General features: G+C 43.8%; 1 protein-coding gene and 1 pseudogene across 1 annotated transcript in view; both read right to left on the bottom strand.

Moving 5' to 3' along the window:
- Positions 1-1,804: 1,804 nt before the first annotated feature.
- On the bottom strand, positions 1,805-12,309 carry LOC127664575 (non-histone chromosomal protein HMG-14-like; annotated as a pseudogene).
- A 1,238-nt stretch (positions 12,310-13,547) lies between these two features.
- Positions 13,548-24,262, bottom strand: part of Vps41 (VPS41 subunit of HOPS complex) — a 163,892-nt gene continuing 153,177 nt past the window's right edge. The window contains exons 25-29 of the mRNA XM_052156691.1: positions 24,034-24,170; positions 17,337-17,436; positions 17,189-17,233; positions 15,781-15,860; positions 13,548-14,256 (exon numbers count right to left, since the gene is read on the bottom strand). Coding sequence (XP_052012651.1) covers positions 14,176-14,256; positions 15,781-15,860; positions 17,189-17,233; positions 17,337-17,436; positions 24,034-24,170 — 443 coding nt within the window. The 3' untranslated portion in view covers positions 13,548-14,175. The remainder of the gene's footprint in view (positions 14,257-15,780; positions 15,861-17,188; positions 17,234-17,336; positions 17,437-24,033; positions 24,171-24,262) is intronic.

Raw genomic sequence — 24,262 nt, forward strand, 5'->3', positions numbered from 1 at the left:
CTTAAGATGAGGTTAATATAAGATAAAGCCAATTAATATATCCTAACAACCTTTGAAAATCATTTACGTAAAAATTCTAAAAGCCTATGGTTAGGAGAAAAGCCTATAACAAACATTTCATGAACATTATACACTGAAGAATTTAAAATCCTAGCTTCTTGTATTGAGATAGAGACAAATATCTTTTCTCACTTAAGGTAAGGCTACCAGCCATTCCTTGAAGAAAAAAACCTTCTAATTGCTTCTTTAAGTTAGAAGCAAATGCTTTTATAATAATTTTGTATGGAGTAGGCAGGCCAAATGTTAATGCCTTTATAGTCTTATTGCCCTTTTATAGATTTGAACTGCATTTTAAACCACACCCGAATAAGGATGTAAGGAATGTCCTTTTAGCCAAACATTTCCTAGTTGAGGCCTGTAAGGCAAAAAAAAAAAAAAAAAAAAAAAAAAAAAAAAAAAAGATTTTCCCAAGCTTCCACTGAGGCAGCCCCAAGCCTTGTATTAATTCAAATGTAAATTCCTTTTTGTTGTTGTTGTTGTTGTTGTTGCCCAAGGACCCACCTTGAGTGCAAGGACATTACAAGCGGTTCCTCAAAGTTAACCATCTTCTAATCAGAGCTTTCTATCTAAGACCAGACCCAAACCCGCCTGTCCAGTCCAGCAAGGACATTATTCTAGGATTCCCGGAAATATCCTACTTGTTTCTTAGTAGTCAAAGAAGCCTGTTTGACATCAAATAAATTTCCACTGAGATCTCCTTTTTAATCTTGGAGGGTTAAATTTTGCTCCATTGTAAAATTTCCTACCATTGTAGCCTATAAACTTGTGGAAAAGTGGCAATAGGCCCACAATGGCCACAGCTGTATCATACTCAAAATTATCTTATTACAGCACAAGGTTTGTCTGCCAGTTCTTATGTTTAAGTGTATGGCAGTGTGACCTATTAAAGAGACATTATTTTAAATCGTATTTCTTATAAGTCCACTCTCCAGGCCAAGATTCACATGAAACACCATGCCAACTTAGAAACATCTTAGGGGCCTGTATTTCCTGGGTTGCGTCATGCCATGTGTAGCTAGTTAAGATGGCTCTGACACTGAATCACCAGTTTTAAAGTAACCTTTTCTTAATAACACTATACCTTTTAAATCATAGCCAATTAATTTATAACTCTATATTCAAGATATGTAAAAACTTATACCATTAAGACCTAATTAAAAACAAGAATAAAGCGATTACACAAATATTATGAGTTAAACCAGAGTTTTCCCAAACTGGAGGTTATTAGCCCTTTAAGAGAAAAAGTTGAGCACGTTGCCGCTGCCGGGTCTACTGGCTCATGGCCCGCAGAGTTCCGGGGTCCCTCCAAGCCCGAGCAAGGCCAAGTAACTTTGAGGCGCTAGCACTCTGCCTCTGCCCGCTAGCCAGAGCCAATTGCCCGTGGCCCGCAGAATTCTGGGCTCTCTCAGGCCTCTGCGCTGTGCTCTGCCTCCCAAGGGATTAAAGGCATGCACCACCATTGTCCGCTGCTGCACATGGCTTTTTTTTTTTTTTAACTCTTTCACAAAGATTTTATTGGTTGAGGAGCAGAGCACACAGACATTCCAATTTTTATTACACGTACCCAAAGAGCGCCATAGACTGTGTTTACGTACCGAAACTCTGAAGAGTCACATTGTGTTCACGTACGCAAATGAAGAGCTACTACACATTATTTTTGCTTGAACTTATTCCAGGGATGTTCCAGCCTCACACTTGGCAAGTTTCCCTAAGACCTCTCAAACCAAATGCTCATAATCCTTAATTCCACCAATCCACAATTTTATGCCACACAGAACATATTCAAAATTTCCATCTTTCACAGCACATTATCACAACTGTTAGGAAAATGGACTGCCATGACCACAGACATCACAGTTCTGACAGGGCAAGGACCAAGGACTGGCTTTCTTACAAAACGGTTCTACTAGAACACGGGACCAGATAGAACTGAAAATATTCCAGACACGAATGCACGACTGAGACTCCAAATTGCCATTTAGTATGCTTTGTATTGTAGAATATAAAACTAGCCCTCTCTACGGAATGTTACGGTGACCCCCGAGACAGTCACAGCCTCTCCTGATTCAGTATCCTGCAATTTTCTGGTTGTACCAAAAAATAAACAACCAGCAAATGATTTAACCTCTTAAAAAAAACCATTTACACTTAAAAAATGGGATGAGGTGGGATTCCCTCACCTTTTAAAAATGTTTCTAGAGCTACTAAAAAACTCACATTTACAAAATAGTTGATGAAAATATTCCTCTGGATTGTACGAGAAGGGAGGCAGGGAGACTGACAGACATGATGGATGCTTAGTCGGACGTGGCTTCTTTCTCTTCTTCAGAGGCTGGACTCGGGTTTTCCGTCTCTCCGTTTTCTGCAGGCAGATCTGTAGTTTGCTGGTCAGCCACTTCAGCATGTTTGCCCTTTGCTCCCCTCTTTCCTTTTATCTGCACCTTTTTGTCTCATGCTTTATCCTTTCCCCTGGCCTTTTTCGGTTTCGCGTCCACCTTGCAGGGGCGGGCTTGGCGGACAGCCTCGCAGAGCAGTGCTTGGGCTCCGCCTTCGCTGCTCCATCCGTGCTAACCTTTCTCTTGGGCTTTGTGGTGGCACCGGGTGGGAGATGCGTGCGTCGCCGGATTTGTGGGCGCCACTATAAACCGTACAGCAGGTCCAGTTATTCCAGAGTCCCAAAGAGGCACTACCTGAGGGTCAAAAGGGGGGAGAAAGAAAGGGAGACCAAGCACGCTAAGAAAATCAGAGTCAGTCTGGGTTGTGTCAAGGCCTCATTTAATGTCGGGGAGGTAAGTGGGTTTTAAGGCTTACAGAGAAGGAATTGACCATCACACAAGAGCAAAGGAGGGAAGGGCGGAGACACCCCTAGAGATCGAAGCAGGAAGCGAGGAGGTCATCGGTGGGGACACCCGGAGTTAACGCCGGCAGGAACATTCCGTGGTTAGGGCAGGAACTTGTACTCTTCTCGCACCGACAGCTCATAGGGAAGGCTCTAGTTAATTGTTCTCATATAGCAGCCACCACCTTAGGGCCGTGAGTAAGCATTAAATCTGTATAGCTGAGGACGGCTTCCCACAATCCTTGCTGTGCCTTCCTTCTTGTTTAGCTTCTTTGGTCTGAGGAGTATAGCATGGGGTATCCTGTATTTTACAGCTAATAGCCATTTTGGAAATCAATTTGGCTGTTTCTTAGAAAACAGAACAGTTAAAAAAAAAAAAAAAAAAGCCGGGTGTGGTGGCTCACACCTGTAATCCCAGCACTTGGGAGGCAGAGGCAGGCAGATTTCTGAGTTCGAGGCCAGCCTGGTCTACAGAGTGAGTTCCAGAGAAACCCTGTCTCAAAAAAAACCAAAAAAAAAAAAAAAAAAAAGAAAGAAAGAATAGTTCTACATCAAGACCCAGCTATAACCAAAAGATTCCCCACCATCCCAAACACCTTCTCAACTATGTTCATAGCAGCTTTATTCTTAATAACCAGAAACTCAAAACAACCCAGATATCCCTCAACTGAAGAATGGATAAGGAAAATGTGATACAACTACACAATGGAATACTATTAGGCTACTAAAAACAAAGATATGAATTTTGCAGACAAATGGATGGATCTTGAGATTATCATCCTGAGTGAAGTATTGCAGAGTACATGGTGTTTACTCACTTATAGGTGGCTATTAACCATAAAATACAGGATATCCATGCTGTTTTAGTGTTAATACCCCCTTACTCAGTAGATCATTGGTATTTGATTCAGAAGATAGGACCAGATCCTACTCCCAAGAATAGTCCACTGCTTTCCAGACTCCAGCTGCACTGAAAACACTCAATGCCCTTTTTCTCTTCAAAAGCCTTCATTTCTGGCACTGTGGCGGGTGACGTATGACTTAACCTTTATCTGTCCCACATCGTACATGCTTTGCACATGTTATGGCAAACACTGCTGTGTCTCGCCAGAGCTGCATCTTATCCTTCATGTTGCTTAGGCTCTTCCTTTTGTCTGATGGATGATTGTGCCCTCCCTCGAGCCCATGAACAAGGGAATTCAGACCTCTGTGTTTTGTCACAGTCGCCCACTTGGGACCTAGGTGATGTCTATTGTTCTCCAAGATCTGCAGTTTCCTGAGAAAGGAGCCAGACACCTGCTGAGCAACCAAACCGGTTTTGCAGAAGAATTCCCAGCCTTTTCAGGGAAAGGGTTCGCCCGCCCCCCCTTTAAATTTGAAGCTACCCATTGATCAGAAAGATCTTGGCTCCTTATTTCTCTCAGCCGCCTGTTCTATATCAGTCCCAGCTTTCCCTTCAGGGGAACTTGCTTCCCTGTAGGAAGCAGGTTCTCTGTAGGAACCACCCTGCAGGTGGTTACAGATGATAGGTAATGGGATACTTGCTAAAAAAAAAGGAAGAAGGAAGTAATAACTGATTGGTATGTATCTCTTCAGAATTGACCGAGGAAGCTCTCTCCTCAGCCCATGTCTGGGTCAGATGAGTTGAATGAATGATCCTCTAGGATTATGCTATTTTACAATGATTTATGTGGTTTTACAATGACCTGTTAACACTATTTACCCACCATAGCTCAGCTCTACATCTGCCATGCCACGCTTCATTCTCCTGGGCTCAGGAGTCTGCCAACTACACTATCTAGACTCCTTTCACAGCTGGGTCCCTATTATCTCCTGCCAATGAAATCATTCATGGGAGATCAGAAGCCTCCCAGAGGAATAACATCTTCTAAGGTTTCTCTCCAAATGTTGTGGCAACTGTGGAAGCTGCTGTTACATGAGGGTTGCTGGAGAGCAGCTGCCTGTGAGGTCACAGTGAGGACCGGCTAGAGTAGCAGTGGACGAGGGGCTACAGCACACCCAGAACTTCAAGAACCTCACAGTAGCTCATCCGACTCAGGGATCCCGGCCCAGCTGCACGGATGCGTCTCATGCTCGGACCTCACCAACTCGCTTCCCCACCTTGATAACATGAAGAAAGTACAAATCCCAGAGACATTGCCTTCAATTATCAGTTAGCCCCAACAGGATCTTTGACATGACTTCTCTTATTGATTCCTGTGCCTGAAGTATGCTATAGGGCTTTCTCTTTACAAGTTCCCATCTGAGAGAAAGTATTCTGATTCTTTAATGTCTGGGCTGTCTTGTAAATCTTTTAATCTGACTGTACAATGTGGTACATGAAACGCAGTAGTCATAGAGATGTGAGGATGTGGGGTTATGGAACAAACTCCCTAGGAACCTTTTGATGTTTTCATTTAGCAAATAGGTCTAGGTGAATTAAACATATAAAAAAAAAGTGTGTACTTTAGTTCCTTCCCCTATTCCAGCCTCTGTACTCTGTATGATTTGGATGAGACTACCTCTCAGCCACAGGCTCCAATTTTGGCACTCACAGTTGATGGGAGAAATTTTCTGGAACCATTGAAAGGGGCGCTTTACCCTCTGAACACTGCCTCAGATGGGCTGCGAATGAGTTTCTACTAAAAGTGTTTGCTAAAGTCTTTTGAGGCCAATATGTCTTTCCATTCAAAATCCCCAATATTTGTTACTGAAAAGGGTTTCTATTATTTTTGTGACCACAAAGAAAAATTATATTCATAAAATCTTGGCTTTGGATCTTGTTACTGACTAGGCTGCTGAGGTTATTAAAGTCATTTTTTTATATTAAATGAATATAAGAAATTGTAGGTACTTTGGGATGAAAACTACAAATCTAATATGCCTCTAGTGGTCTTGAAGAAGTATCCTAACTATGTATTGAAGGTGCAACCTTGAATATAGGGTCATCTAAAGGTTATGAGGCAGAAAATCAAAGCTATTTCAGATAGGACTGAGGCATTACTGAAGGGTAAGAGAGAAATCAAGACAAAAAAATCAAGCAATAATTTAGTCCCTTTGTGGACATTCTATTGTGTGCATCACATAAAATGGCAGCCTTTGGAAGACAGCCAATGGAGGGACAGGGGACTGAATCTTTCTTCTAGGTTCTGGCTCCATTTTCATTTTGGTTAGCAAAGTTGGAGGGCAAGAAAGGGATAGCCATTGGCAAAATTCTACAGTGCCTTAGGAAAGCACTCACACAATCAATCAATCAATCAATCAATCAATTAATTCAAGAGCCCACTGTGCGCTAACTTGGTCAGAGGCTGCTGCACCAAACAGTCCTTGGCTTTTCATCCTGTGGTGAGATGGATTGCCAATGCAGCTGTGAGAAAAAACAGTGCAGTCAGAACATATAGGATATGAAGGGGTAAAAAAGTCACACTGATGTACTTTGGGACTCCTGACTTGTTTAAGTATTAGCCTCTGTCTTTGCTAAATGAGAGTAATAGAACTGATCTTGGAGGATCATGATAATTATCATAGGAAATAACACAGGAAAGACGAAAGTATCTGTGAAAGAGCAGGCAGGACCGGCATAAGGGAACACTGCCTAGGCCTGCACACCACACCAGGATAGGGACAGTGGGCACCCGAGGACCTGTAGAGAGAGAGAGAGGCTGCCTGGCTAGCTGGGAGGAGGGTCCTTGCTCAGAGTCTGGCATGGGCCTTCTGGGTACCTGTAGAGGAAGCTTGGCTAAGAGGCTGGATCCTTTCCTCGTGGCTGGAAACACTGAGGCCTGCTCCATGCTCCTACATGGCAGGTTTTGATAAGAAGAGACAGTTCACAGTTTCAATGCTTTATTATAGAAAACTAGGAAGAGAAAAGGAGATAGAGAAGTAAAGAGAGAATGAGAAGATAGAGGGATGAGAGCTGACCATGACCACGTGGAAAGAGGGAAAAGAATGGGGAGAGGGGAACAGAGAGACAAGAACAAGGATAAGAGGAAAACAGAGGGGCAAGAGAGAGCTAGGAGGGGCAAGAAGCCTCCTTTTATAGTGGGCTGGGTTACTTGGCAACAAGTAACCGTGGGGTGGGGAAAACCTGGCTGTAGCCAGGTGACTGTAGGGGTGGAGTCCAGACAAAATGTTAGGGGCTTAGGGCATGGCAATACATGACAGGATTATGGAGTTGAGGAGTCAGGAGTCTGGGAGCATGGTTCACTGGTTCTCTCTCTCGTAGAATGTTCTACTGAGTCTCCAGAATAAGCCTTGCTCAACCAGGCCAGACTGCCTTACACGGTCCCACACCTTACCTCCTGGTTATAAGGTCAGTATTTCCTTCCCTCCATCTCTTGCCATGTTTTTCTGTGTGGGCATGCCTGCACATAAGGTCAGAAGTCAACACTGAGACAGAGTCTCTAACTGAACCTGGAGCTCACCATCTGGGTCACTTTCAAGCCAGGGAGATGCTCAGATTCACATGTTTCTGCCCCGGGCAAGCTGGGTATGCAGACTTGACTTGGGTCCTCATGCTGTTCCAGCATGCACGTTACCAATTGTGCCAGTCCCAAGCTCCTTTTCTTTTAACAATGATGGCAGCCATATGCTGCACAATTGAACAAAGAGGGAGGGGAAAGGCTTGGAATCTGGCTCCAGAGGAATGGTAGTTTTGGTTAGTTGGGTTTTGTTAGGTTTTCGTTGTTGTTGTTGTTGTTGTTGTTGTTTGTTTGTTTGTTTGTTTGTTTTTTCCCTGGCTTGCTTTTAGCTTGCTTTGGGACTCCACAGGCTGGGGCTTTAGCTGGGTTTGAGCTACATTATTCCCGTAGTCAGTGGACATACTTGAGTGTCTTGATGAATACTTTGAAGGCACTTGGAATAGAAAAAGTTAAAAATAACCACTGAACTATCAATATAGTAATTGTTACTAAATATAAATTGAAATTAAATAAATTTTTCCAATGTTTAAATTCTCCAAAGTCTAAGTTGCAATGAAAGCCCTTAACAGGGCAACTGAGGAAAGATATTGGAAGATGTGTTGAGTTAGCTAGAGGTCAGCGGTAATACTACTCTTATGGTACTTGTCACGGTGTTCCTTCCCTAATATCAGTGAGGTGTTCCCCTGATCCTTAGCTTACACCATTCATAACTAAGAAATGCTTTTGGAGAACTTATTTCAGAGCACAAATTTTGACAAATGGTTCAATCCTGCAGTGGAACTTTTGGACACAATGAGGAAGCCTGTGTTGGGTAACAGCCCCTCTAGGAAATTAATCACTCTTTAGGCTTGTCAGATACACAAAGCCTGAGGAAAAACCCAGGGTTCAAACTTATCATGGGACTCAACATTGTGTCACTTTGAAGTACCTCACACAGAAGGTGGGGGTGCAAGAGAGATAAGAGAAGGGGAAGCTAACATGTCTTATACGTCTGGAGGCTTTAGTTCAAGACTGAGAAGCCATATCGGTGCTGACGAAGTCACTGAAGTGTGTTGACATAAACTGTTCCCATGTAATGAAAACACAGAGCTACTAGCCCCTAGTACCTGAGATTCAACACCCAATGTTGCTACCCTAGAGACCAAAGCTTTAACACATGGACCTTTGGGAACACTCCCATATTCAGCTCATAGATAGTGTCAAGCCTACTTGAAACAGAGCTTAGACCAAGCGTGATTCACAGTGCTATCTGCCATCACACAACTCAGCAAATGGCTATAATTATGCAGTACATATTTTGAACAGAAATCTTAGTGTATGATTTTAAATAATTAAAACCTAAAATATTGCTACAGAAGTTATGTTAAAAAATAATTTCAAATTAGGATAACATTCTCTACAAAATATTTACTAACTTCTTAACAGTACTTTGAGAATTTGGGGATGAGAAATTTGTGTTCTTGAGCTTTTCACTGTTTCAGTGGAAAGATATTTCAAGATATGCCCTCAACTACATATTTTGGTGGGGGAAACGGCATCAATGAACCAGAGAGAAAATATTGGTAGTATATCATTTTGGAAAGAGAGATCCAAAATGAATTGAGCTCCGGTGGTCCCATGCATGGTGTTGCGAGAAAGTCATTCTGTATAGGGAGGCTGCAGCTGAAAATACAGCCACGATTTGAAGGGGTCAAGTCAGGCCTACGAGAATCAAACCTTGAGTGGGACACATCACTACTTGTAACACATGCAAACATTCAAGCTCATCTCTTCTTTAAAAAAATTCAAGATATATGTGAATTACTGACAACTATAAGAACTAGCACTATTCTGAGCAAAAATAATACATTAATGCAAATAAAAACAACAAAAAGGAAGCTGAAGTAGTAATCAGATAGGAGAGGCACAGCGATACTCTGGCAGAAGAATGAAAGAAAGGGGCCGGAGAGACTGAATTTATATGCTGGCCAAAGATGCGGGGTATTCAGACACACGGCAGATGGGCACAGGATCTGAGTACAGAAAGAAGAGTAGCTGATTAATTTTGCTGTTTCTGATTGAACTTGCTGTTTCTCTGGGGATTTAGAGCTGCTTAGAGCAGAACAGAGCTTGGGAGAACTACTACTTTGGGGGAAGCTCCCTGCGTTTTCAGCACCCTGACAGATGGTTACCAATCTAGGCTTAAGCCGTCCTGTCCCTTTCAGGTTCTCTGGGACCCAAAGCTCCCTTATATTTAGAGGCGCATTCCCTACCATAAGACATCCCAGGCCACGCCGGCTGGTGCTGCAGCTCTCGCTGGTGGTCTCAGCAGCTGTTCTCCAGTCACCTGGAAGTATCTCTTTTCTCCTCTTTTATGTATCTAATTTCTAAATTTTGAAATTTCTCATTCTTCTCAGATTTTGTGACTTCAAAATATTGTAGTGTCCAATTGTTCCCTAAATGACCTGGTTCTCACATTCTCCTGCCTACTTCTATTTTGTCAGATCTGTTTTTTGAAACACCTAAACCAAGTAAGTATTCTCACCTGCTAAATCAGGAGTGCTTCTTTCTGTAAATAGGACAAATAATCTATTAAAAGTATCACAGTTTTCTTTTCTTTCTTTCTTTCTTTCTTTTTTTTTTTTTTTTTTAGCAGACAGATGGTCCATATTTGTGGTCATGTGGTATCAAACTACTGTTGTATAACAAATGGCCCCAAAACTTAACAACTTATACACTTTCCATCATTGTTTCTGATCTAGGTGTGATTTGGGTGGTTTTCATTGCCATGTATATGTTAGTCAGGGTGTTGGTTGGGACTCTAGAGCTTGAAGATTGATGGGAACTAGATGATGGCTTCTAAGCCATTCTAAGTGTAAGGAAGATGGACAGGGAAAAGTATACATAGATGTAGACATATAGATAGTGAGGATCGAGAGAAAGGGATACGGTAGAGTAGTGCCACCTGTGTGGGTGAGAAAACCATCAGGAAAGGGACATGTTGACAAGTCACAACCCCAGCACAGAGTTCTGCAAGAAACAAAAACCTCTTTCCCTTTCTGCTCTGTCACAAATAAACTCACCCATCCATCCATCCATCCATCCATCCGTCCATCCATCCATCCATCCATCCATCCATCCATCCTTCATTCACTCAGCATCTGAACAGCACTTCAGATGCTTTGAGTCATTCCAGTAGAAGCGCTAGGCATTAAGATGAGCAAAAGATTTCCTGTCCATACTGATCCTACAGGCCACAGGGTGCCATGACAAAGGGAAGGGAATGAAGTTGGACATAAACTGAACTGGCGTGGAGACACCTGATATAACCAAGGCAGGTCACTGTCACACCTGGGCTTTCGGCTAGCGCTAGCTCCCTTGCTCTTGGTAAGATAGAAACAAGGGCAGGGATGCCGCAGCTGGGAAGGGAAAGCAAATGTTTCAAGTTCCAAAATATTTTTAAAAAGTTAGCCAACAGCTGCCAGTAGATCCAGCTTTTGCAAACTCCAAACCCCAAATAATATAAAATAATAATAATAATAAGGTAAGAGTCAATTCTACTGTCCTAAAGAGCCAAGAGCTCACATGCCCAGGATGCAGGGCTAAGGCCTCAGGGTGAGCATCCTACTTTCTATTCCAGGACCCAGCGCTCAGTTGGGGAAGGGATAAGATCTACAGGTAAGAGAAGCCATCCTACTTTCTACTTTTTCTTAGAAACAGCAATCTTTGAAAGCAAATGTCCATCTTCTTCTACCCATTTACATGCATTCCTAGCATGGTGATGCACAAAGATCCATCTTCTTACCATGTCTGTATTTCCCATAGCGTCAGGGTTAACGCACAGACTAATAATGGCTAGAGCCAGCTGGGACTGGATAACTGAATGAACCGAGACTGCATTTGTGCCATAGACAACCCTGAACTGGATAAAAGGCAGACAGATCCTGGTGCTGCCTAGAGCAAGTGAGAAGCCTCTAGCCAGTGGTCCGAGGTCAGAGTGATTGTGGACTGACTGGGCAGACTGGGTTATACAGTCCAACATCAGTGCAGAGGCGAAGGGCACAGAAGTAAACTCGTAACCACCATGCATGAGTGACAGGCAGGAGGCTGTAGTCACTGGCAATGTGGTATGAAGATCAAACCAGGGCCTGTGAGCCCTGGCACACACAGGACACAGGGACTCCTGAGAGTGTAGATGGGTGATGGATACCACAATGCTTGCTTTCAGAGCTGGGTGCACGTGGAGAGCTTAGACAGTGGCTGAGTCTGGGATTCAGACTGATTTTCATTCTCTTATCTTTCCTAGTATCACCATGTTGTTCTTAATCACGCTCAGATTAAGTGCCACACAAGGAAAGCTTCTTTCCTCAGACTGTAGAAACCAGCCCTTAGCAGAATCAAGGCATACAGAGTAAAACTCAGTACAACTGAAATGTAGTATTAACACCCCAGGCCTTAATAACAAACTCCAACTAACTGATTCAGTATTTAACATACAGATAATGCCTTCCCCATACGTATGCACCTACTCAGTACTCCTGATGGTTATTAAGAAAGTCACGTGGAAATGGGAAACAGGTTAACATTTACACAACAGGATGACTCATACGGCTGCGTGCGGCTGCCCTCTGCTGGAAATAGACAGTGGTTTCAGGGCAGCCACTGCAGCCAGGTCGTGTAGGTGGCTTAATGCTTCTGACTCTTCCAACTGCTTGCTCTTCAGATCCACTAGTGATTCTGTCCCCCATGGAAACCTCGTAATCAATACCTTATTCTATGTACCCGCCAGAACAGGTCAACTAAGTACTTCTGTAAAAAGATCTTCAGTGGGTCAGAGCAGGTGCCCTGAAGGCGGACTCGGAGTTTGAATCCAACTGATACACTGATTCCCGCCTTGACTTGTGGGGAGCTGCTGAGTTTCCGTGTTTCTTCATGAGCAAACAGGCAATCTGCTAAGAAGCCTTTATACTCAGCTGCAGCCTGGCTAAGGCTTATAAAAGCCCTGCACATCACAGTAACTCTACAAGGATTTGTTTCATGCGATTTCTATATATTTGCTTCATAGGATTTCTATATTTCTATATGAAAAACATGTCAATGATGAGCACCAACTAGTAGGAAATTATGGTTAAAAACAAACAAAATAAAATGGCTGTCACTGAGAAACTTTGAATTTGGCTGATTCCTACACAGGGCAGACTTTTCCGAGGACAAGTATTCCTGCCTATAATCTCTGGTAAAAGCGAGCCAAGCTGGCTTCAGACATGCTTTATTTAAAAGTTTTAAATTTATTTTACGTGTATCTGTGTCTTGCTGGATGTATGTCTGTGTAACACACACACACACACACACACACACACACACACACGTTGCCTACAGTGGCCAGAAGAGCGTTTCAGATCCTGACACTAAAGTTACAGAGCTATGAGTTACTCTGTGGGTTTTGAGAATTAAACCCAGAACCTATGAAAGAGCAGCTAGTGCTCCTAATCACCGAAACACGCTTTCGGCTCTTCAGATCTGTTTTTAAAGGGCTGGTCACACGTTGCAAAGGCTGGATAATTAGCTTTTTAGTATTTTGTTATATTTAAATCTCTATAAAGTGAAAAACAATGGAATTAACTACCCTTTAGTACAAGTTATTTTTTTTTGTTTTGTTTTTTAAGAAGAACAATTTTGTTTTTTAAGATGACCCAGGGAAGCAGGGAGGTGCTCTTTGCCCACCACCCAATCTTGTCTAGAGATTTTAAGTTATTTTGAAAAGGGAATGAACACACTTTGTTATTTGCATCTTCGCTCAGTTATTTAAGCATGAAGGAAGCTTTCTGCCTCCTTTTCTGTACTTAGGGCTTATTGTCCAAGTGTGATTTAGGAACTGATGGAATTTACCTCCAAGTAAAACGTGTTGGACCTAGCACCATCCTCCCCTTCATGAGTTCTGTTCAGTTTTCCTGGACATGCACCTGTTCCAAACCAGCCAGGGAAGTGACAAGACTTACTAGGCCGAACCTCTACATTAAATTGGAAACGTTAAGAACAAGAAAAAGCTGAGGCAGTGGGGTACACCTCCGGCCAATCCTTCCAGGCAGGGAGATCCATCTTAGGTCTATCCGTGGCACTTTGTAGGGTCTCACTTAACTCTGACAGGGTCCCTGGCTTCCTCCTGACTTATCAACCACAGCTCCTCAGGTGTCAAAACTCACCTCTATTCCTTAAAGGACACTTGTCTGCTTACAACACAATAAAGGTTCACAACGAGAAGGGCAACATTTATTCATTCATCAAATATTGATTACCTGATGGGGCCAGATAATTCAACTAGTCAGAATGCACAGCATGTAAGTAGCGGACATAAAGTTACAGTACATCAGCTAATGGTGTTCCCACATGTCACTGAGAGTGTCAGTTTTCAGCATTTTACTAAATGTGTATTAGGAAGCTACCAGCAGGGAATGACAAACAGCACAGCCAGGCACGCCAGGACCCCTGGTTGACTGTAGCTGGCAGTGTTCTCAGTACTGCAGCTCATGCCTGGTGGTGTAACTACGGTCTAATAAAGTCACTTCAAACTCTGGGACTTGGGTTTGAAGACCCTAACTAAATAAGCTAAATGAACACATCATGAAATATTGATTATCAATCCAAATATTTCATGGCATGGGAACAATTTTGATTTCTCCATTAGTAACAAGAAGGAGCTTCTGGAAGGAAGGTCTGGAGAAACAACTGCCTGGAACACGGGGTAGCCCTGCAGACATCACTGAGCAGCACTGGCGTTGCCAGAGCTGCTGTGGCCCAACAGTCACCCAGTGCAGAGTGGCAAAGGGCAGGCAGGCGGGCAGGCAGGCTGGTGGGCAGACTGGTGGGCAGGCCGGCCTACTTCTTCATCTCCAGGATGGCACTTCCAGGTCCGCGGTTCTTAGCACTACAGATGTTGCAGTACTGTGCAGGAGCATTCTGAAAACAATTTAAAAACACGGGTTAAAAAATGTCTACTTTTACATTCAGAAATGTGATTTTTGTCCTCATTCAGGGAGCTGAGGGCTCTGAAGTGACAGAGCATCATTCCTAGCTCTGTAGAGGATGTCTAGCTCAGTCAGGACTTATGCTCTATTCCTCTGCAGCTCAAAGGACACAGGCGAGGCGGGTAGACAGCTCAGTTAGTGCAGCACTAGCGTGAGGGCCTGAGTTCAGTCCCAGAACCCACGGTCTAAAGACGAAAAAGCAAAACAGAAACGGATGTGGAGGCACATGCTTGTAATCTCAGTGGGCTCTTGTCGCCAGCCTAGACCACCTGCTGAGCCCTTGGCCCCAGAGAGAACAGCCTGTTGCAAAGTGGACAGCTCCTGAGTAAGGACATCTGAGGTAGTCATGTGGCCTCTACATGTATGTACAAACACATGCAAATGCAAAAATGGGTGGGGTGGGGGACATCACAGCAGAGCCAGCTTTGTGTAGCCAGGATAATAGAATCATGCCACACAAGGCAGGCCAAAAAAACTCCACCCATTTCAAAGTGTTTTCTACCACACAGCCCACTGCTCAGGAGTCATCAAGCCAATAGCATGAATTCACACAATGGGTATGCTTTTATATCAACTATAGTACACTGTATCTCTCACATTTGAAAAGTAAACAATATACCTATGTGATAAAAAAGAAAGCTGGCTTCTGAGAGGACTCCTATACCCCCTTCAGATACCGGAACCCACAGATACTCAATTCCTTCTGTTCTGGTTAAAGTCTTTTCCCTCAACTTGACAGGAGTTCCAACCCTCAGAGAAGAGGGAATCTCAGGTGAGGAACTGCCTCTATTACACCCATCCGTAGGCACATCTGTTGGGGCATTTTCTTAATAACTGATGTGGGAGGGCCAAGCCCTGCAGTTATTACCACAGTAGCAGATGGCCTAGGTTCTGAACAAGCACGTCTCCATGGTCTCTGGTGGCCTCTGCTTCAGTTCTTGCCTCTATATTCCTGCCGTCGCTTCCCTCCATGATGGACTGTAACTTGTAGGCATAAACAACAACAAAAAACTACCAAACCAAAAACCTTTCATGGGGTTTTGTTGGTGTTTTTTGAAATTAAGAGACAAGCAAACCAGAACCCCTTTATATATAAAGGCAGATAGCATATGGACCCTTCTCATATGTTTAAGACATCTCCAGTTACTTACAATACCGAATACAATGTAATGCTCATAAAGAGCTGCACTTTGGTTTGGTGAGCAAATACAACAAAGGAAAAGTGTACATATGCAGTACAATGCAGCTTTTCTCCAGGATTGCTGATGCAAGGTTACATGGGTAGAGAACGAGGCTGGTTCAATCCATAGATGCAGAACCCAGGGAGTAAGCAGGGTGCGGAGGCCAAGTGTCTTATGTAATGGAATACGAAGGCCGGAGCCACAGTATGGTGGGCTCTAGCCATGGTTGCTGCGCTTGCATCTTCTGTTCATTTGGCAGCGGATGGACAACTTACCATGCTCGGCATAGGCAGGCACTCCTTGTGGAACATGTGCCGACAATGGAAGACCACCACACTGAAGGGCTTTGCTGCATCTGCAAGGGGCAGGGACAGAAGAAGAACTCAGTGCAACAGGCAGACCAGGAAAGGGTTAAGCCAGCCTTGAGCGAATCTCCCAGCCACAGGCTCCATCTGACAAGGCTTCTTTACAAGAGGCCTGGAGGCATGAGGCGTGGGAGCACAGAGCTGGTTTAGAATCACCTGGCTCTGAACTATGGGTTACAGACTACTTATCTGGCCTCAGCATCAGCTATCAAGATAGCTAACGCAGCACAATTGCACAGCAAATGTAATGCTTATTTGAAAAAGTAGAAGATATGTGTCCCTGTATGTGTCCTGACCATGATTCCAACTGCTTCACACTGAAATCATTCGTGTAGCTTGGAAAAAAAAATGTTTTTCAGTTCATCTTCGCTTTGCCAGGATCTCTCGCTGAGGCCCGAGGCAGAACTGGGTCAGGACCCCAGGCTCCTGCACTTAGTCAGGTCCTCTCATCTGCTTCTGCTGTGTGGCTGGGTGAGCTTTGGTAAGACCTACTGCCCGCCACAGGAGGCGCTGAGGACTGAGCTTTCTAGGGCATCTGTACTCCTTTCACTGAAAGGTTACCTAACACATAGTGGCTTACACAGCGCAAGCGTTGGAATGTGAGCCTGCTCGCTCAGGAGGAGCGCGTGTATGAAGTGACTTCCCATGCTCTCCGAGCTATGAACCAGTCCCTCACACTGGTTCCCTTGAGCTTGCTCACGCTGAATTTGCATTTTAAAGTCCTCCGACTTTCAAATTAGGAGTTTGCTTCTCTCATGTCTGAATGCTCTTTTGATACAGACCATTTTATTATTTTGACAATCTATCAAGAAAAAGAGACAGCCGCTTCGCTTCTATCCTTTAGTGAGCCAGCCAGTTTGACGCTGAGCACTCTTGCCATGAAGACAGTCTGGGTGCCTAGACCGACTGTGGAGACGAAGTCTCTCATCCGCCCCCGGACATCCACGTAGGTCTTCCCTCAGAACAGAGATATGCGGCCTCATGGTTAGCTTTCATCTGGCTTGGCTTTACTTTTGAAGATTCTCACGACCAGCCCTCGCTGGATGCGTTAGCATCAGCATGTTGGAAGTCCTGGCTCTCGGGCCAACGGTGCCCAGAACTGAGGCCACGGCAGCCTTTGAAGAACCTGTGGGTTCTTGCAAAGCTTGTGGCTGCAGATACACTGCTCCTTCAGGAGCAGCAGCGGTCACAAGCACAGGGAAGGGGCTGAAATCCTTCAACTGCGAAGCCATGTAATTTTCAGGCAGTAATTAGCTAATTTCAAAATCTTAATTCCACATGAACACGAAATAAATACTTTCCTTTCTAAGCATCTTACCTGTTGGGAGGATGGGAGAAAGGCACGATTCACAGATATTCTCTTCTGTAAGAAAACACACACACAGCAGGTTGAGCACATTGCTATTTGCTTGGCCTCCCTTGGAAGCATGGTTCAGGGTTCACAGTGCCCTTCCAGATTTACTCACCATCGACCAGAACGCCTTTCATTTGGGTTCGGTGCATTTTTTTCAGCAACGACAAAGAGTCAGCTACGAGGATTTTCTTGCAGCCTTCCCGAAGTAGAATCTAATGTACATGTTTAAAAAGAAAGACCATTGGTAACTCAAGTGTGTGTGGGTCTAACTGAGGAATCGGACGATGTCAGGACATTTATCGGATCTTTCGCCCACCAAACACTGTCAAGTAAGCCAGACATTATTCCTCACATTTTGTTTATGAGAACACTGTAGCATTGGTAAAGTCAATACAAACTCCGAAGTCTTGTGAAGACTACAGTCCTCTTGCTCTCTCACGGGCTTCTGCACTTTGCATGTGGCTGCCATAGAGGACCGTGGTTATTTGCTGGCACTTTGGTTTTTGAATGACTCAGAGCCCAACCTTCAGATCTTTGCACAGGATGGAAGACTTGTCATTTCAAAGCCATCTAGTCATTCAATAAACCCATCTACTCTCTGACAAATATTGGGCCCATGAGCAAGGCAGGCAGTAGGTACAGATGAGAGGTGTGCAGAGAAGCCCGTGCCTGCCTGTGCCCGGGCCACTGCATGAGCTCCATACCCCTTGGTTTTCTTCACACTGATGTCACTCAGTTCAAAACCCAGGTATGCAATTATCTTCCACAGTGTAAAGTGACACCACTGGGAATGGGACCATGGTTCTCCATAGCAACCACACACAATGACCTGAATTCCCCTTCAAACTCCAAGAACATCAGCCCTGGGTGACTCCAGCTAGAGGCTGCCTCCGGTTACATGACAACACACACCTGGGACCCAGACTGATGATTATAGTTCTGCACCTGTGGGTTCAGTGTTTGTAAGAAGCAAGGCTTTGTGATTTTCATCTTCTTATGTCTATTTTGATACTATTTTCGGAGGGGCTCATATATATACATATACATATAAAATAACAAAAAAACCAATTTAAAAAAAAAGATGTTAAGGTTTTTATCAAAAGTCATTACAGCATACAGAAAGAGTAGAAAAACAATACACCAAGAAAGTTACCTGCAAAATATTGATGCTGACAAACTTTCAGAAAAATGGTCAGTAACTCTGTGAGGCTGCTGGCCTCCAGCAACTAACTAATCAGCTCAGTTTTAGCTTCTCTGGTGTGGGCTCTGGAAGCACTGTGACACTCTCCAGGCCACAATGCCTGGGCAGTGACTGAAGGACGGAGGATACAGCTTGTAGAACAAACATAGGCCACAGGCTGTGAGGAAAACAGAACTGCCTAGGGCGAAGCATTTTCTAAGCAGGCACAACCTGCCTGCTCAGACAGTGTTTGCAAGGAATGTTGTTAGTCGTCAAGAGTCAAGAATCCATGGGAAGGAAACGTATAGTGATATTTTTTGCCTAATTTGATCAAAATCCAAGGCTCTACACCAAAGAAAGAAAGAAAGAACGAGCAAAAGAAAGAAAGGAAGGAAGGAAGGAAAGAAGGAGACCTAGTAAGGCAATAATCCGAAGGTGAGAGTCGGTAGACAAGTCTGACTCAGCATCAGCAACAGTCTCAGGCAACCAGGGAGCCAGTGCCTTAGACAACAGCCCACTGCTGTGCGAGCGCTCTCTTTTTTGTGCTGGTTTCTCTCTGATGTCACTTTCAGAAACAAAATCAGTTCGAACTGTTAAATAGAAGAAAGGGAAGTGGTAGGGTGGTTGGTGTATGGCGCTGACAGAGATGGACTTCATTAAGGAAAAGGGCCCTGCGACCATAGGAGCTAGGATCTGCAGAGCAAGAAAAGGGCAGGGTCACTTCATTCTATCAGTGACAACCACCTGAGTGGGAGATCAAGGGGAAGGAGCAACTTCCCCTCAGGCACGGGATGGAGATGTGGAGAACCATGAAAAATTCCCAAACAAAGGAAGATGTCTGTCTCTTGTTTCCTCTGGGAGGTGGTAAAAGTTCTTCACCACATGACAGTCTGGACTGGCTGCCGTGACAGGAACATGGAGGGGCCAGGCACCAGACAGAACATGAAAATTAGGAGCTATAAAATCACAGCATAGCTTAACTTTGCCGAGGACAGCTTGCAGGCTGTGGGGTGTGACCTTTCAGAGTGATGAGTGTATTAAAGGGCCAGGCTTAGGAGCTGGCTGGGACATCTCTGTATCTATGAGATCTCAGCAGCTGGACAATAAGAGTCACATGATTATCAGCCTGGCTTAGCAACACTTCTGGTATAAGAACTCTGTCCAAGATAAACCACTGCCTTCCCTCAACTTCATAATCATATTTTGATCTCAAAAACTATTTATTAACATTGCTCAGAAGAAACAATACTATCTTTTTAGAAATTCTTCCCTATAGAATGACCTTCCACTGTCCCCACATTATCCACACTAAAGGACCAACCTCGTCCATTCTTCTTTCAACCACCCTTGTTCCTCTCCACTTTCCCTTTGTCCTTTAAAGAAAAACTACAACTACAGTCAACAGTCTACATTCCACGAGTGAGAACATACTTAAGGCATTGACAACTGACAAGAGACCTTAGCTTTGCCCTTCTGATTACTCTATAGCACATCACTAAGGATAATAATCTACCTTCCTGATTACTCTATAGCACATCACTAAGGATAATAATCGCAAGTAAATGGAAAATTCTAGCCCGACATATATTTCACAAAGCAATAAAGAACCACATATCAGAGAGATCATTATGGTTCTGTAGAAACAGCTGCTGTGGAGGCTGTGCTAGAAGAACTGCCAAGTTTCTGCAGTTTTTCTTTGAAAAGACTCTCAACCTGGGATTTGCTGGCCGTGCCTTATTCACTCTGCATGTGCCTGTCCTTGGAATGCAGCTGGCTGCCGGCGACCTGGCATCCTAGCCCCAGGACTTCCTCACCTGCAACCTGGCCAGGGCCACTGGTGTCATGGGCCTTTAGTTCTGCTTGGGCAGCTTCCCTCTTGTTGGAGGACTACCAAAGTTGACTAAGCCCAGAAAGGAAAACAAATGGGAAAGATAAGCTCAAAGGTTTGCTTTTCAGTTTATAAAAACCTTAAAATCACGACTGTAATTAATTCATAATAGCACAAAGTATTTAAGGACTAAACGGATCAAGGAAGTGATGGCGGGCTGGCATCACTCAACTGTGGTGGTAAGATCAAATAATCTGTAAAGAAAAAAATCCATTTTGTCTTAAAAGCTTATTTTAGGAATTTGAGTTTAAAATCCATCTCAGAAAAGATACAGAGAGGTTAGATAATAAAAGTGAAAAAGAAATTTGCCCCTCCTTCAAAAAAAGACAAACAAGAAAGTTGTCGATTTCTGTAAATTGATGTGTTTTCAATTTTAAGTAGGAAACTACTGGGCAACTACAGGTTTAGTAGAGGGAAATGCCTTTGCAGACCTGGAGAGGCTGAGTGCCCTGTGGGGAAGAGGACTCATGCCACATCACTTGCTGGCCTGTACAGGGTCAGGCCTCTGCCTGCAACAGGGACTCAGAGGCGGTCCAGGCTGGGTCCCCGTGCTCCTGCCTCTTTTCCGTGCTCCTGCCTCTTTAGGAACAAGTTCACACAGGCTGGCTGTCTCTCCAGAGGTGTTATCATGAGGGCAAAGCCAGGCAGTGGCCCTCCCTGGCAGCTTCCAGGGATTATGTGCTAGAGCTGATGCAGTCCTGGATGAAAATGGCACGGGATTTCCTCTGCGAGCCTGAGTTTAAAACTGGTTCCGTATCTTACCATACCAATACCTCATCAACCTTCTGGAGCCTCAGTCTTCCACTCCAAGCAATGGGGCTAATGCTAATTATAGACCCACTACAGACCTAAAACATTTGTCAAAAACAAAGTGCTTTGTGACAAAGTTGATGATTTCTGTTTCCCTAATTTCCTTAGTATCTGAGGGAGCTGTCAGGTTACAAAGTATGAAATCATCACATGGGAAGAGCTCTTCTCTTTCATAGTCTGAAAGGGACACTGAGAGCGCATGGCAGCACACCCGGGACCAAGGACCCTGGCCTTTGGCCGAAGGCTCTTCATATCGTGCTTTATGTCACACACAGGATCCATGGAAATTCATAAGTCTGTAGTAATGCCCTCAAACTTGGGGGATTTATGGGATTGAACTCTTATTATTAATGAGAACGTAAATTATAGCTTTATGAAACAAACAAAAAAAAAAGACCAATACAGTGAAATAAAAGTATGTCTGTGAGAAATCTTCCGGGTCAGCAAAGGCTCCAGAGACCTGGGATATTTTTACATTATCCACCGCCCCCCCCCCAAGTTGCTTAGGCAAGGAGATAAATAAATGGCCACTAATGAGAATTAACAGTCAACACACGTACACACACAGACAGACACACACACACAGAGACACACACAGACACAGAGGGAGAGGGGGAGGAGAGGGAGAGGGGGAGGGGGAAGGGGAGGGGAAGCGGCAGGCCTCTGAGCTCCAACTGGGCAGCACTAGTGTGGGTTCCCTGGCTCTGCCCTTGCCTCTCCCACCCTTCCCTTTCCTCCTAGTGGTTTTTCTACCCAGAGCCTGATGAGTAACAGTGGCTCTCTGGACCCATTGGTCAAAATATTCTGGGGATCTTTAATATGCACCCAACTGCATATTTTCTGGGCTAAGGAAAAGATCTCTATACATTTATAATTAAGATGATACTGGTTTACCAGCTATTTTAGAAGACCATTTTTATGTTAAACATTTGTTTTGTATCTAATGGTTTGTATTTCAGCTGCTTCAGTATTATGCAAATTTGTTCAGAGAAGTGAATGAACAGCAAGACAGCAGCAGTGTGTCTGAGCTTCACAACCAGAGCCCAGTGAGGCATGTGCCAGCTGCCTTTGCTGGCATCAGCTGTGGAGAGAGCTGGCAACACAAGCACAGTTTCACCCCAGAAGCCCAGTTCTGAGCACCAGTCTAAGCATCCCACTATCTGACATGCATGGGTGTGACCGTAGCCTAAGACACTCCACCATAGCTTTAGACTTGATGCCTCAAGCGTATTCTGCTATACCTCAGTTAGGAAGGGCCCACCAAAGCACAGGGCACTGTCCATCTTACTTACAGGGGATAAAGGGCATTACAAGGTTGGACATGACACCATTTTCCCCAAAGTGCACTTCCAAGCCTGAGATGATGCTTCCTTGTCTGGCCTACTGTTCTGCATACCTAGGCAACTGCAAAAAGTAGGAACTTCTCTGTTCCCTGCTCCCCCCTACTGGCCAGTTCTTAGATCCTTATTCTCACTGCCTTTTTCTTTCTCCCTCGAATAATTTCACTATTATCTGAAACCCTCCAAAGTCTTTGGCATCACTATCAGCCTAAGATTAGGCCTCAGTTCTTGGCCTCAATGTGACACATACTTCTTTTTTTTTTTTTTAAGATTTATTTTATGTATATGAGTACACTATAGCTGTCTTCAGACACATCAGAAGAGGACATCAGATCCCATTACAGATGGTTGTGAGCTACCATGTGGTTGCCTGGAATTGAACTCAGGATCTCTGGAAGAGTAGTCAGTACTCTTAACCACTGAGCCATCTCTCCAGCCTGACACATATTACTTCTTAACTAATCCCATCCCCTACACAGTGCTTCCAAGTAAAAGTTCTGGACTGTCCAGCCCAGTCTACAGAACAAACCCTCTCCTTTCAGGTTGTGCCTTGCAGTCACCCACAGTTCCGTGAGGACCACGAGGATGCTGACATTTCCTCCGTAGCCCCCCTTGTCTGCACCAGCCATTTCTTAGAGTCTGTTTGGTTAGTTCCACAAGGCCCCAGCTTCTCAATTTCCCACCTATTTCAACTCTGACCACCTTTATCCCCACCCCACTTTTGAACACCTTCACTACAGCTATGAGGATGCTAAGTAACAGTATCCAGAGTACCAGATGTTATAAGTCCTGCAGGTTTTCTTGTTGATTCTTGGGGCATCACCCTGAGTTCAGCAGGCAGTCCTTTACCTTGTACCCTTCACAGTGACCAGCGATCTGATCTGACTTATCTACATCATAGTGTTCTTACGAACTGAAAAATGTATACTGTTTCCAGGAAAGCAAATTCTTCTATTATAACAACAACAACAACAACACTTTCAAGTAATTGTAGAAAAAACAGTCTGCATGTAAATGTATTTTAAATAGATTCAAGTATTAAGGAAGCAGCCAGGATTCTGAAACATAGTCACTGTTCAATTCTCTCAAAGAAAAAAGGTTAGAATACTTAGTAACTAGCATATTAGTTATTTATATGAGAATATGGGTTCTATTTTTCTTATCACAAATTTTGAACTAAAGGGCTAATAATAAAGCATTATTGTACCAATCAGACAAAAGCTGTTAGATTCTGTGTTTAAGTGTTTCAGACAAGAGATTCCTTCAACGGCTGCACAATTATTCCAAGTGTTTAAAGATACACTTTAAGTAAATACAGTATTTATTTTCTCTTAGAAAATTTTTGTGGCCAGTTCAGTCTTTGTAACTTACTCACATGTCTTCTTCAGTGCTGTGCTCTATTTACACACAGTGAAAAAGCTTCCTGAAGCAGAGATGTTTTTCAGTTTCTCTATTTGAATAGGTTTCCAAATATTAAATTGCAAAGTTAAACAGGCGTCTAAATGGCTTACAAATACTTATCTAGACATGAACTCACTCACTCACCCGCTCACTCACCCACTCAGATGCTCATCTAAGTAAGAATACTGACCTGCAAGTTATAATCTTGCAGAATTTTAACCAAGGAATCTCTCAAATTGGGAATCTCCATTCCTTCCTTAATTCGGTGGATCAGTAGAATCGGGTCCACGTGTGTGCCAATGTTGTTCAACAAGCCAGTGATAAATGCTACAAAACACCAGGTTAAGTCCAAATAGCACATGAGCAATATCAGAATGAACTTTGTGCACAATCCAACTTTAGATCAAAAGTAACTGAAC

This window comes from Apodemus sylvaticus, chromosome 14 (genome assembly GCF_947179515.1).
Source record: "Apodemus sylvaticus chromosome 14, mApoSyl1.1, whole genome shotgun sequence".
NCBI lineage: Eukaryota > Metazoa > Chordata > Mammalia > Rodentia > Muridae > Apodemus > Apodemus sylvaticus.